The following is a 16,724-nucleotide window of genomic DNA, read 5'->3' on the forward strand; positions in this document are numbered from 1 at the left end:
TTCCAGTAATTCCAATACTTATAGGGCTGGTATGTGAGGAGATAGTTATGGAGAGCTAAATGTTGGTATGAATGAGAAGTATTATGTGTTATATAATGTAACCTGTTGTCTGTATTCGTGCTTGTTCTAAGGACCCCCTCGAAAACGAGATGGTACATCTCATGGGATTATCCTTCAAATAAATTTCAAATGATGGACTTTCAGTGGCTCCAAAAACATTTACTGACTTTTGTCAAACTTATAAACATGTGAATGGCATTTTCTGTATGGGAATATGAATCTATACTGTATATTGCAAAATAATCGAACTATTGTCTAACAAACAGGGTTACAGGGTTATGCTTTCATTGGAATCTTGCTATATTTATATAGTTCTCTGTGAACAAATATGACTTGATAACCTGGACCTGAATGTAAAGGAACACTGAAATTTACAGTTAAAGCCCAAAATAACATGATTTGCATGTTTGCAAAGTAACTGTATGTCATTGTTCCAGCGGCTCTGAGCTGCAGATCATAATCATACGGCTTCATATGTGAACAGATACACATCTCTCTCCTCTTAGAATGTGGACTTCACATCTCAAGAATGAAATAAGAAAATGCTTGCAATTTTAAGATTTATCACCAATATCTGTAGAAAAGAAAATTCTACTTTTTGTCTCTCTCAGGCAGTTTTGGGGAATTATGTCTCGGAAAAAGCAGAATTTGCTGTGGCTGATGATCGTCTGTTGTGGATCAAGCCAGATAAGTATGTTGCTTTAAACAATAAATTGCATTGATCAACTTCAAAAGAAAGTCTATAATGCCAGTGAATATGTTGTATGGTGAGCCAATTATTATTTTATTTTTTTGAAAAAGTAAGAAGAAAAAAATCACATTCTATGATTTTGTTATATTGTCACATCGTCACATTCAGTTTTAGTTTGGTTTGGATTAGTGGATTAGTTTTATTAGTTATATAGTTTCCAGTCTGTTCCCTTTCGAATGGGAACTCGCAATGAACTTAACATTGGCCGGCGACAGCCTGTGATGTTATTCGAGCGTATGGGACGCTCAAGGGTTCAGGATTAATGCAGTCAAGATGGTGGTGTGTGTTTCCGGTAAGAGAAACACGAGAGGGAATCCCAGTTGAACTTATTTATTCAAAGGAGTTTGTATATGTTACTTCACAAATGTGTGGTCTGCAATAAACAGAATATAAACAAAGAAAACAGTTGTAAGTATATCAGTAAATTATACAAACATGCAGTTAAGTAATATATAAATTAACATACTTGGGTAAACCGCGTGCTGATTATATTAATAAAATAATAAAGTAAACAATGACATGCAGATTGCACGATCGCAACGTTGCGTATGCTCAATATTACAGCAGCAAACATAAAATGTCATTAAATTCAACATTTTCAAACAATATTGAACACACCGGGTGATCTGTAACTAGGAAGAGAATATAATATTTTATAATCTAATCTACTGTAATTACAATCATTTTCGAGCTCAGAGTCTGATATGAAAACGGTTTGGTTTCACTTTGTGACGCAGTTTAAAATGAGTTCATTTTACGAGCAAATCTCGACATTCAGAACAATAATATCAATAACAAAGGCGAAATATATACGAAAACTCACCCGTAATCATTTAAGCACTGAGAAAAAACACATACATGGTTGGATAACAGACCAGCCGGCCTGATTTGTAACTCAGCTGCTGATTTTGCATGTCCACACCTGGCTGATCGCTGTATAATACCAAACACTCAGGGGGCGTGGTTAGGGCTTTCTCACAGATGTCATTACAGGTGTGACCGTGAGTATAAAAGGGCACCTATGAAATACGTCATCCTCTTTCTTGTCTTCAGGAGACCGTTTGTTTGAACGCGCGTCTAACAAGGCGAATATGGCAAGCACTAGCTCGAAAAGCTTTCGCAGGTGTGTTCATCCATGTCAGCGTTATCTGACACACGATGACACACGTGATGTGTGTTATTTGCCTGGGCGAGGAGCATGCACACTCAGTCCTTGAGGGGGCTGTTTGCGTGCGTTTTGAACGCTTCTCATTGAAGAAACTTCACTCTTATTTGTCCATCCATCTCGAGGGAGTTGGAACAACCATCTGTGCCTCACGTTTCAGGACCTGCTGTGGCTTAGGCGAGTAGGAGACATATTGTGGGGTTCACAGGTGGAGCTTGCTGACGAATTTGAAATAGGTATGAGTAAAACTAATTCGGCGGCGGCTGACGAGGGCGAGTTGCTAGATTTTGATGACAAGGATGTTTCGAGCCAAGATGAGCAGGAGGAAGGCTGTGGAGCTGAAGATGCTTCTGAGCACTCTGAGCTCGCCTGTCCCGCATATGACGACCTGCTGAATGTTATGTCCCGCGCTACGGACAGGTTAAGATCTTCTGTGGATTCATGAGAAGCGCATTCGCTCACAGTCGCTTGGATGAACGCTTTTTGTCGGGACATAACCGCCCAGCTCGTATGAGCCTTCCCTTTCTCCAAGATCTTCACGCTGAAGTGGAGAGATTCTGGAGAAAGACATATTCATCTTGCATCCATTATACTCAAGCAAACTATGCTGATGTGAAGAGGATGCGTTTATCCCGTGTTTATCCTTGCTTGTTTCCTTGTTTTGATTTGTTTATTAAAGAATACGACTACATCTAGATCCGCTTGCATCGACTCCTCTTCCTTGCCTGACTTGAACGTCACAATCATTACATAATTGGTTCTTAATGTTATCTTTGAGCAAGTTGCTCAAAAATATACTAGTTGGTGATAGTTTGACAGATGCATGTTTCTGGGACTCGGGGTGACACAGGTAGATGTGAAATATACACTGCTATCGTGACCATAGGATTAATTGTACATTTATTATCTGAATGTTCTTGTGATGACTGGCATATACATTTCCTGACTCTCTGAATCCAGGTATTGAACTGCCATCTCCACCAGCTTGTGGTACAGAAATTAAGAACGTTTGCACAATGAATGTCAAAATAAACACATCTTGTCTAGGTAAAAACATTTATTTATTTTATTTTATTTTATTTTAATTGTTCTTGCGATCTAAACTCTTTAGAAAGTATTTTGTTTAAACAATTAAACAATCTTCTCTCTGTTCTCTCGCGCTGCGAAACAGATGGCAAAAAACAAAGTTTCAACATAACAAATTATGGCGGGAAATATGAAGTAAGAATGGATAAAATAAGTGCAGACATAGAGCTGTGGTTTTTGCCAAATGAATTGAATTGTCTGCCATCACAAGTCCAAAATACAGGTGAGTGTCATCCTAAATTTAATGACGTTTTAACACACAACTCATAAGTGCAAATGTATTTTAGTGTTCTCTCTGGTTTCCAGGGCGCTGCGAAACAGATGGCAAAAAAATAAGTTTTACCACAACAAATTATGGAGGGACATATGAAGTAAGAATGGATAAAACAAGTGCAGACATAGAGCTGTGTTTTTTGCCAAATGAATTGAATTGTCTGCCATCACAAGTCCAAAATACAGGTGTGTGTCATCCTAAATTTAATGACGTTTTAACACACAACTCAAGTGGAAATGTATTGTAGTGTTGCCATGATTGATCATTGATATCAGTGATGATGAAGTTACCACTGTTGGTCAATAAATGCAAAACAAATACAGATTCTAACACACCTAAGACAAACTGTTTGAATGGAGTCTGTGTATAGTCTTCTAAGCACTGTAATGTGTTTGAGTTTGGAAGAGCAGATTATGGTAAAGACTATTTTAGACTAGTTATATTTAGTGAGTTTTGTAATAACTCTCTTCCCTTCAGCTGGTTTATTAGCACAGACTGTGACCATCCCCGTCTGCAAGCCCGTCTGCACCCTTAATGGAAACTCACCAAGATTTTGTCCACTTTTACAGTGTTTATTAATGTCAGTTTATCTCTTCAATTAGGGCAGAACAGTGGTTATTTAACAGGATAGGTGTAACTTACTTACCAATATGGGAATGTGTCTGTGCTGATATCTGCTATATTTATATAATGTTTTTATGTGCATTATTTCATTTATGTCGTTTTCCTGTGTTATATTCTCCCGGCAATAAGTATGAAACAAAAGAAGCAAGTAGAAGTTTAAACTTGTCTTATTATTGGGAAATATCAGGGTCCCTGGAGAAAGCATGATGGTCAACTTGGATCACGTGTGCCTTGATAGCCAATCACATTACAGCCTTGACGAAACTGAATTTCATTCAGAGTTGTAGGACAGTCAATCACTGTTTACGGATACCATAGAAAAGAATGAGAAGTGCCGTAAACTAAATCATATCTGTCGCGCAATTGTCTGTGACTTCTCTTATAAAACAGCTTTTTTTGTGTGTGTGTAAACTCTAAAAACAGATCAATCCAAAATTGATGTTTAAGAGCAAACATGTTGAAGACTAGCCATGGGCTGTCGATTCATTAAATGATAAGCCTCACAAAAGCGGTTTATTCAGTGTAGTGAAGCCTCTCCTCCATTGACATCCATTAAAAAAAAAAATGGCCTCTGGTCTCCATCCCTTTGACCATAACGTTGGCAGGCATTACGTTATTCATTTATTTTTTTTGCTAACCTTGAAGGCTACCCTAGCTAACCTAGCAGGTGGGGCAGAGCACCACTAAAATATTCATCCAAAACATAGACTTCTATATAAACTAAATCAATTATAAATTGTAAATGTGTTCAGCATTATGCAACAAATAATTTTCGGATTTTCTAGACTATTAAAAGTAAACATTTCAAGCTTTCTAGATATATTACTCATGTCTGTGAGGCAAGTAGCCTTTTTGTGATGCGCTCCAGATCAAGGAGACTGAGACGGGACTAACTCCCTACCCCATTCAGCTCCAGCCAACCAATCAGAGCACATTATGCGTTTCAGAAGAAGGGGCTTCATAGAGACAGGAACTAAACAGAGCGTTACTGACAGAGTGGGAACAAAATGTCAACAATGTCAAATATGTGGATAATAATGAACATTCAAGCTTGAAAACCTGTTCTAGTTGAGCCCAAAAATGAAAAAGGGCATAACATGGCCTCTTTAACTCTCTTTTGTTTATTCCTCTGTTGTTCTTTTATTACATTCCTGATTGTATCTGATGACTATTCAATGCAGAAATATTATTGCTTTTAACTCGTACAGCTTATGTTAAATTTTGTGTTGTCATGGTCTCTTCAGGTTGTCTGAAATTCCCTTCTGTTGATCCAAATATGACATGTGAAAAAGCTCAATTTAGTAAGTAGGACTCATTATTCATTCATGACTGGACAATAGTATCAATACTATGATGAACATGCATTATGAAATTACAATCCAATTAATGTGTAGGTTTATAAATAAACAACAATATATTGGGATCACTTTAATCTGTGAGATCCAAATGCACAGATATATAATTAAAATCCATCTCTTATTTAATACTTTGTGTTGAAGGAAAAGAAGAAAGCACACATGTTCTTCATTTTAATGGGATAGAATGGATGTGTATCATCTGTGTTGATGAAAGATCAACTACTGTCACACCACTGTCCCACACCACTACTAAAAAACCAACATCCAGTTTCACATTACTGTCACACACCACCACTAACAATCCAACTACCAGTTTCACACCATCTGAGACAACTAACAATCCAACAACCAGTTTCACACCATCTGAGACAACTAACAATCCAACTACCAGTTTCACACCATCTGAGACAACTAACAATCCAACAACCAGTTTCACACCATCTGAGACAACTAACAATCCAACAACCAGTTTCACACCATCTGAGACAACTAACAATCCAACTACCAGTTTCACACCATCTGAGACAACTAACAATCCAACAACCAGTTTCACACCATCTGAGACAGCTAACAATCAAAATACGAGTTTCACACCATCTGAGACAACTAACAATCAAAATACCAGTTTCACATCATCAGAGACAACTAACAATCCAAATATGAGTTTCACATCATCTGAGACAACTAACAATCAAAATACCAGTTTCACATCATCAGAGACAACTAACAATCCAAATATGAGTTTCACATCATCTGAGACAACTAACAATCCAACTACTAGTTTCAAACCATCTGAGACAACTAACAATCCAAATACGAGTTTCACACCATCTGAGACAGCTAACAATCAAAATACCAGTTTCACACCATCTGAGACAACTAACAATCCAACAACCAGTTTCACACCATCTGAGAAAACTAACAATCCAACAACCAGTTTCACACCATCGGAGACAACTAACAATCCAACTACTAGTTTCACACCATCTGAGACAAATAACAATCCAACAACCAGTTTCACACCATCGGAGACAGCTAACAATCCAAATACGAGTTTCACACCATCTGAGACAGCTAACAATCAAAATACCAGTTTCACACCATCTGAGACCACTAACAATCCAACAACCAGTTTCACACCATCGGAGACAACTAACAATCCAACAACCAGTTTCACACCATCGGAGACAACTAACAATCCAAATACGAGTTTCACACCATCTGAGACAACTAACAATCCAACTACCAGTTTCACACCATCTGAGACAACTAACAATCCAACTACTAGTTTCACACCATCTGAGACAACTAACAATCCAACAACCAGTTTCACACCATCGGAGACAACTAAAAATCCAAATACGAGTTTCACAAAATCTGAGACAACTAACAATCCAACTACCAGTTTCACACCATCTGAGACAACTAACAATCCAACTACTAGTTTCACACCATCTGAGACAGCTAACAATCCAAATACGAGTTTCACACCATCTGAGACAACTAACAATCCAACTACCAGTTTCACATCATCTGAGACAACTAACAATCCAACTACTAGTTTCAAACGATCTGAGACAACTAACAATCCAACAACCAGTTTCACACCATCTGAGGCAGCTAACAATCAAAATACCAGTTTCACATCATCAGAGACAACTAACAATCCAACTACCAGTTTCACACCATCTGAGAAAACTAACAATCCAACAACCAGTTTCACACCATCGGAGACAACTAACAATCCAAATACGAGTTTCACACCATCTGAGACAGCTAACAATCAAAATACCAGTTTCACACCATCTGAGACAACTAACAATCCAAATACAAGTTTCAAACCATTTGAGACAACTAAAAATCCAACAACCAGTTTCACACCATCGGAGACAACTAACAATCCAACAACCAGTTTCACACCATCGGAGACAACTAACAATCCAACAACTAGTTTCAAACAATCTGAGACAACTAACAATCCAACTACTAGTTTCAAACCATCTGAGACAGCTAACAATCCAAATACGAGTTTCACACCATCTGAGACAGCTAACAATCAAAATACCAGTTTCACATCATCAGACACAACTAACAATCCAAATACGAGTTTCAAACCATTTGAGACAACTAAAAATCCAACAACCAGTTTCACACCATCGGAGACAACTAACAATCCAACAACCAGTTTCACACCATCGGAGACAACTAACAATCCAACAACTAGTTTCAAACAATCTGAGACAACTAACAATCCAACTACTAGTTTCAAACCATCTGAGACAACTAACAATCCAACAACCAGTTTCAAACCATCTGAGACAGCTGACAATCAAAATACCAGTTTCACATCATCAGAGACAACTAACAATCCAACAACCAGTTTCACACCATCTGAGACAGCTAACAATCAAAATACCAGTTTTACAGCATCAGGGACAACTAACAATCCAACTAACAATCCAACAACCAGTTTCAAACCATCGGAGACAACTAACAATCCAAATACGAGTTTCACACCATCTGAGACAACTAACAATCCAACTACCAGTTTCACACCATCTGAGACAACTAACAATCCAACTACTAGTTTCACACCATCTGAGACAACTAACAATCCAACAACCAGTTTCACACCATCGGAGACAACTAAAAATCCAAATACGAGTTTCACACCATCTGAGACAACTAACAATCCAACTACCAGTTTCACACCATCTGAGACAACTAACAATCCAACTACTAGTTTCACACCATCTGAGACAGCTAACAATCCAAATACGAGTTTCACACCATCTGAGACAACTAACAATCCAACTACCAGTTTCACATCATCTGAGACAACTAACAATCCAACTACTAGTTTCAAACGATCTGAGACAACTAACAATCCAACAACCAGTTTCACACCATCTGAGGCAGCTAACAATCAAAATACCAGTTTCACATCATCAGAGACAACTAACAATCCAACTACCAGTTTCACACCATCTGAGAAAACTAACAATCCAACAACCAGTTTCACACCATCGGAGACAACTAACAATCCAAATACGAGTTTCACACCATCTGAGACAGCTAACAATCAAAATACCAGTTTCACACCATCTGAGACAACTAACAATCCAAATACGAGTTTCAAACCATTTGAGACAACTAAAAATCCAACAACCAGTTTCACACCATCGGAGACAACTAACAATCCAACAACCAGTTTCACACCATCGGAGACAACTAACAATCCAACAACTAGTTTCAAACAATCTGAGACAACTAACAATCCAACTACTAGTTTCAAACCATCTGAGACAGCTAACAATCCAAATACGAGTTTCACACCATCTGAGACAGCTAACAATCAAAATACCAGTTTCACATCATCAGACACAACTAACAATCCAAATACGAGTTTCAAACCATTTGAGACAACTAAAAATCCAACAACCAGTTTCACACCATCGGAGACAACTAACAATCCAACAACCAGTTTCACACCAACGGAGACAACTAACAATCCAACAACTAGTTTCAAACAATCTGAGACAACTAACAATCCAACTACTAGTTTCAAACCATCTGAGACAACTAACAATCCAACAACCAGTTTCAAACCATCTGAGACAGCTGACAATCAAAATACCAGTTTCACATCATCAGAGACAACTAACAATCCAACAACCAGTTTCACACCATCTGAGACAGCTAACAATCAAAATACCAGTTTTACAGCATCAGGGACAACTAACAATCCAACTAACAATCCAACAACCAGTTTCAAACCATCGGAGACAACTAACAATCCAACTACTAGTTTCAAACCATCTGAGAAGGCTAACAATCCAAATACGAGTTTCACATTATCAGAGACAACTAACAATCCAACAACCAGTTTCACACCATCGGAGACAACTAACAATCCAACTACCAGTTTCACATCATCAGAGACAACTAACAATCCAAATACCAGTTTCACACCATCTGAGACAACTAACAATCCAAATACCAGTTTCACACCATCTGAGACAACTAACAATCCAAATACCAGTTTCACGTCATCAGAGACAACTAACAATCAAACAACCAGTTTAACACCATCTGAGACAAGTAACAATCCAATTAACAATCCAACTACCAGTTTCAAACCATCTGAGACAATTTACAATCCAACTAACAATCTATCTACCAGTTTCAAACCATCTGAGACAACTAACAATCCAACTACCAGTTTCACATCATCTGAGACAGCTCACAATCCAATAACCAGTTTCACACCATTTGAGACAACTAACAACCTAACCACCAGTTTCAAACCATCTGAGAAAACTAACAATCCAACTACCAGTTTCACACCAACTGATACAACTAAAAATCGAACTTCCAGTTTCACACCATCTGAGACAACTAACAATCCAACAACCAGTTTCACATCATCTGAGACAACTAACAACCCAACAACCAGTTTCACATCATCTGAGACAACTAACAACCCAACTAACAATCCAACAACCAGTTTCACATCATCTGAGACAACTAACAATCCAACAACCAGTTTAACATCATCTGAGGCAACGTACAATGCAACTAACAATCACACAACCAGTTTAACATCATATGAGACAATTTACAATCCAACTACCAGTTTCACACAATCTGAGACTACTAACAATCCAACCACCAGTTTCACACAATCTGAGACAACTAACAATCCAACCACCAGTTTCACACAATCTGAGACAACTAACAATCCAACAACCAGTTTAACATCATCTGAGCCAATTTACAATCCAATTAAAAATCCATCTACCAGTTTCACACCATCTGAGACAACTAACAACCCAACTACCAGTTTCACACAATCTCAGACAACTAACAGTCCAACTACCAGTTTCACACAATCTGAGACAACTAACAAACCAACTACCAGTTTCAAACCATCTGAGACAACTAACAATCCAACTAACAAACCAACTACCAGTTTCACACAATCCGAGACAACTAACAATCCAACTAACAATCCAACAACCAGTTTCACATCATTTGAGACTACTAACAATCCAACTACCAGTTTCACACAATCTGAGACAACTAACAATCCAACAACCAGTTTAACACAATCTGAGACCACTAACAATCCAACCATTCGTTTCACACAATCTGAGACCACTAACAATCCAACCACCAGTTTCACACAATCTCAGACAACTAACAATCCAACTACCAGTTTCACATCATCTGAGACCACTAACAATCCAACTACCAGTTTCACACAATCTGAGACAACTAACAATCCAACAACCAGTTTAACATCATCTGAGCCAATTTACAAATCAATTAACAATCTATCTACCAGTTTCACACCATCTGAGACAACTAACAACCCAACTACCAGTTTCACACAATCTGAGACAACTAACAATCCAACTAACAATCCATCTACCAGTTTCACACAATCTCAGACAACTAACAATCCAACAACCAGTTTCACATCATCTGAGACAGCTAACAATCCAACTAACAATCCATCTACCAGTTTCACACAATCTGAGACAACTAAAAATCCATCTACCAGTTTCACATCATCTGAGACAACTACAAATCCAACTACTAGTGTCACATCATCTGAGATAGCTAACAATCCAACTAACAATCCATCTACCAGTTTCACACAATCTGAGACAACTAACAATCCAACAACCAGTTTCCCATCTGAGACAGCTAACAATCCAACTACTAGTTTCACATCATCTGAGACAACTAACAATCCAACTACCAGTTTCACACCAACTGAGACAACAAACAATCTAACTACTAGTTTCACAACATCTGAGACAACTAACAATCCAACTACCAGTTTCACACCAACTGAGACAACAAACAATCTATCTACTAGTTTCACAACATCTGAGACAACTAACAACCCAACTACCAGTTTCACATCATCTGAGACAACAAACAATCTAACTACTAGTTTCACATCATCTGAGACAACTAACAATCCAACTACCAGTTTCACACCATCTGAGACAACAAACAATCCAACTACTAGTTTCACAACATCTGAGACAACTAACAACCCAACTACCAGTTTCACACCATCTGAGACAACAAACAATCTAACTACTAGTTTCACATCATCTGAGACAACTAACAATCCAACTACCAGTTTCACACAATCTCAGACAACTAACAGTCCAACTACCAGTTTCACACAATCTGAGACAACTAACAACCCAACTACCAGTTTCAGACAATCTCAGACAACTAACAATCCAACTACCAGTTTCACAAAATCTGAGACAACTAACAAACCAACTACCAGTTTCAAACCATCTGAGACAACTAACAATCCAACTAACAAACCAACTACCAGTTTCACACAATCCGAGACAACTAACAATCCAACTAACAATCCAACAACCAGTTTCACATCATTTGAGACTAATAACAATCCAACTACCAGTTTCACACAATCTGAGACAACTAACAATCCAACAACCAGTTTAACACAATCTGAGACCACTAACAATCCAACCATTCGTTTCACACAATCTGAGACCACTAACAATCCAACCACCAGTTTCACACAATCTCAGACAACTAACAATCCAACTACCAGTTTCACATCATCTGAGACCACTAACAATCCAACTACCAGTTTCACACAATCTGAGACAACTAACAATCCAACAACCAGTTTAACACCATCTGAGCCAATTTACAATCCAATTAACAATCTATCTACCAGTTTCACACCATCTGAGACAACTAACAACCCAACTACCAGTTTCACACAATCTGAGACAACTAACAATCCAACTAACAATCCATCTACCAGTTTCACACAATCTCAGACAACTAACAATCCAACAACCAGTTTCACATCATCTGAGACAGCTAAAAATCCATCTACCAGTTTCACATCATCTGAGACAACTACAAATCCAACTACTAGTGTCACATCATCTGAGATAACTAACAATCCAACTAACAATCCATCTACCAGTTTCACACAATCTGAGACAACTAACAATCCAACAACCAGTTTCCCATCTGAGACAGCTAACAATCCAACTACTAGTTTCACATCATCTGAGACAACTAACAATCCAACTACCAGTTTCACACCAACTGAGACAACAAACAATCTAACTACTAGTTTCACAACATCTGAGACAACTAACAATCCAACTACCAGTTTCACACCAACTGAGACAACAAACAATCTATCTACTAGTTTCACAACATCTGAGACAACTAACAACCCAACTACCAGTTTCACATCATCTGAGACAACAAACAATCTAACTACTAGTTTCACATCATCTGAGACAACTAACAATCCAACTACCAGTTTCAAACCATCTGAGACAGCTAACAATCCAAATACGAGTTTCACACCATCTGAGACAGCTAACAATCAAAATACCAGTTTCACATCATCAGACACAACTAACAATCCAAATACGAGTTTCAAACCATTTGAGACAACTAAAAATCCAACAACCAGTTTCACACCATCGGAGACAACTAACAATCCAACAACCAGTTTCACACCAACGGAGACAACTAACAATCCAACAACTAGTTTCAAACAATCTGAGACAACTAACAATCCAACTACTAGTTTCAAACCATCTGAGACAACTAACAATCCAACAACCAGTTTCAAACCATCTGAGACAGCTGACAATCAAAATACCAGTTTCACATCATCAGAGACAACTAACAATCCAACAACCAGTTTCACACCATCTGAGACAGCTAACAATCAAAATACCAGTTTTACAGCATCAGGGACAACTAACAATCCAACTAACAATCCAACAACCAGTTTCAAACCATCGGAGACAACTAACAATCCAACTACTAGTTTCAAACCATCTGAGAAGGCTAACAATCCAAATACGAGTTTCACATTATCAGAGACAACTAACAATCCAACAACCAGTTTCACACCATCGGAGACAACTAACAATCCAACTACCAGTTTCACATCATCAGAGACAACTAACAATCCAAATACCAGTTTCACACCATCTGAGACAACTAACAATCCAAATACCAGTTTCACACCATCTGAGACAACTAACAATCCAAATACCAGTTTCACGTCATCAGAGACAACTAACAATCAAACAACCAGTTTAACACCATCTGAGACAAGTAACAATCCAATTAACAATCCAACTACCAGTTTCAAACCATCTGAGACAATTTACAATCCAACTAACAATCTATCTACCAGTTTCAAACCATCTGAGACAACTAACAATCCAACTACCAGTTTCACATCATCTGAGACAGCTCACAATCCAATAACCAGTTTCACACCATTTGAGACAACTAACAACCTAACCACCAGTTTCAAACCATCTGAGAAAACTAACAATCCAACTACCAGTTTCACACCAACTGATACAACTAAAAATCGAACTTCCAGTTTCACACCATCTGAGACAACTAACAATCCAACAACCAGTTTCACATCATCTGAGACAACTAACAACCCAACAACCAGTTTCACATCATCTGAGACAACTAACAACCCAACTAACAATCCAACAACCAGTTTCACATCATCTGAGACAACTAACAATCCAACAACCAGTTTAACATCATCTGAGGCAACGTACAATGCAACTAACAATCACACAACCAGTTTAACATCATATGAGACAATTTACAATCCAACTACCAGTTTCACACAATCTGAGACTACTAACAATCCAACCACCAGTTTCACACAATCTGAGACAACTAACAATCCAACCACCAGTTTCACACAATCTGAGACAACTAACAATCCAACAACCAGTTTAACATCATCTGAGCCAATTTACAATCCAATTAAAAATCCATCTACCAGTTTCACACCATCTGAGACAACTAACAACCCAACTACCAGTTTCACACAATCTCAGACAACTAACAGTCCAACTACCAGTTTCACACAATCTGAGACAACTAACAAACCAACTACCAGTTTCAAACCATCTGAGACAACTAACAATCCAACTAACAAACCAACTACCAGTTTCACACAATCCGAGACAACTAACAATCCAACTAACAATCCAACAACCAGTTTCACATCATTTGAGACTACTAACAATCCAACTACCAGTTTCACACAATCTGAGACAACTAACAATCCAACAACCAGTTTAACACAATCTGAGACCACTAACAATCCAACCATTCGTTTCACACAATCTGAGACCACTAACAATCCAACCACCAGTTTCACACAATCTCAGACAACTAACAATCCAACTACCAGTTTCACATCATCTGAGACCACTAACAATCCAACTACCAGTTTCACACAATCTGAGACAACTAACAATCCAACAACCAGTTTAACATCATCTGAGCCAATTTACAAATCAATTAACAATCTATCTACCAGTTTCACACCATCTGAGACAACTAACAACCCAACTACCAGTTTCACACAATCTGAGACAACTAACAATCCAACTAACAATCCATCTACCAGTTTCACACAATCTCAGACAACTAACAATCCAACAACCAGTTTCACATCATCTGAGACAGCTAACAATCCAACTAACAATCCATCTACCAGTTTCACACAATCTGAGACAACTAAAAATCCATCTACCAGTTTCACATCATCTGAGACAACTACAAATCCAACTACTAGTGTCACATCATCTGAGATAGCTAACAATCCAACTAACAATCCATCTACCAGTTTCACACAATCTGAGACAACTAACAATCCAACAACCAGTTTCCCATCTGAGACAGCTAACAATCCAACTACTAGTTTCACATCATCTGAGACAACTAACAATCCAACTACCAGTTTCACACCAACTGAGACAACAAACAATCTAACTACTAGTTTCACAACATCTGAGACAACTAACAATCCAACTACCAGTTTCACACCAACTGAGACAACAAACAATCTATCTACTAGTTTCACAACATCTGAGACAACTAACAACCCAACTACCAGTTTCACATCATCTGAGACAACAAACAATCTAACTACTAGTTTCACATCATCTGAGACAACTAACAATCCAACTACCAGTTTCACACCATCTGAGACAACAAACAATCCAACTACTAGTTTCACAACATCTGAGACAACTAACAACCCAACTACCAGTTTCACACCATCTGAGACAACAAACAATCTAACTACTAGTTTCACATCATCTGAGACAACTAACAATCCAACTACCAGTTTCACACAATCTCAGACAACTAACAGTCCAACTACCAGTTTCACACAATCTGAGACAACTAACAACCCAACTACCAGTTTCAGACAATCTCAGACAACTAACAATCCAACTACCAGTTTCACAAAATCTGAGACAACTAACAAACCAACTACCAGTTTCAAACCATCTGAGACAACTAACAATCCAACTAACAAACCAACTACCAGTTTCACACAATCCGAGACAACTAACAATCCAACTAACAATCCAACAACCAGTTTCACATCATTTGAGACTAATAACAATCCAACTACCAGTTTCACACAATCTGAGACAACTAACAATCCAACAACCAGTTTAACACAATCTGAGACCACTAACAATCCAACCATTCGTTTCACACAATCTGAGACCACTAACAATCCAACCACCAGTTTCACACAATCTCAGACAACTAACAATCCAACTACCAGTTTCACATCATCTGAGACCACTAACAATCCAACTACCAGTTTCACACAATCTGAGACAACTAACAATCCAACAACCAGTTTAACACCATCTGAGCCAATTTACAATCCAATTAACAATCTATCTACCAGTTTCACACCATCTGAGACAACTAACAACCCAACTACCAGTTTCACACAATCTGAGACAACTAACAATCCAACTAACAATCCATCTACCAGTTTCACACAATCTCAGACAACTAACAATCCAACAACCAGTTTCACATCATCTGAGACAGCTAAAAATCCATCTACCAGTTTCACATCATCTGAGACAACTACAAATCCAACTACTAGTGTCACATCATCTGAGATAACTAACAATCCAACTAACAATCCATCTACCAGTTTCACACAATCTGAGACAACTAACAATCCAACAACCAGTTTCCCATCTGAGACAGCTAACAATCCAACTACTAGTTTCACATCATCTGAGACAACTAACAATCCAACTACCAGTTTCACACCAACTGAGACAACAAACAATCTAACTACTAGTTTCACAACATCTGAGACAACTAACAATCCAACTACCAGTTTCACACCAACTGAGACAACAAACAATCTATCTACTAGTTTCACAACATCTGAGACAACTAACAACCCAACTACCAGTTTCACATCATCTGAGACAACAAACAATCTAACTACTAGTTTCACATCATCTGAGACAACTAACAATCCAACTACCA

At 38.0% G+C, this 16,724-nt stretch overlaps 2 protein-coding genes across 6 annotated transcripts in view; both read left to right on the forward strand.

Moving 5' to 3' along the window:
* The window catches only part of LOC309479600 (adhesion G-protein coupled receptor G1-like), a 74,103-nt gene that overhangs the window by 37,347 nt on the left and 20,032 nt on the right, over positions 1–16,724 (forward strand). The window lies entirely within an intron of this gene.
* Positions 544–10,076, forward strand: LOC309478959 (uncharacterized protein; the record flags this gene model as incomplete). The annotated part of the gene is made up of 7 exons (XM_082142805.1): positions 544–751; positions 2,937–3,023; positions 3,148–3,285; positions 3,369–3,521; positions 5,205–5,261; positions 5,460–5,864; positions 9,955–10,076. Exons 1-7 carry the CDS (start codon positions 688–690, stop codon positions 10,074–10,076), a joined length of 1,026 nt encoding a protein of 341 aa, XP_081998931.1. The 5' UTR covers positions 544–687.

Source organism: Leuciscus leuciscus (genome assembly GCF_965113295.1).
Source record: "Leuciscus leuciscus genome assembly, chromosome: 17".
Lineage (NCBI taxonomy): Eukaryota > Metazoa > Chordata > Actinopteri > Cypriniformes > Leuciscidae > Leuciscus > Leuciscus leuciscus.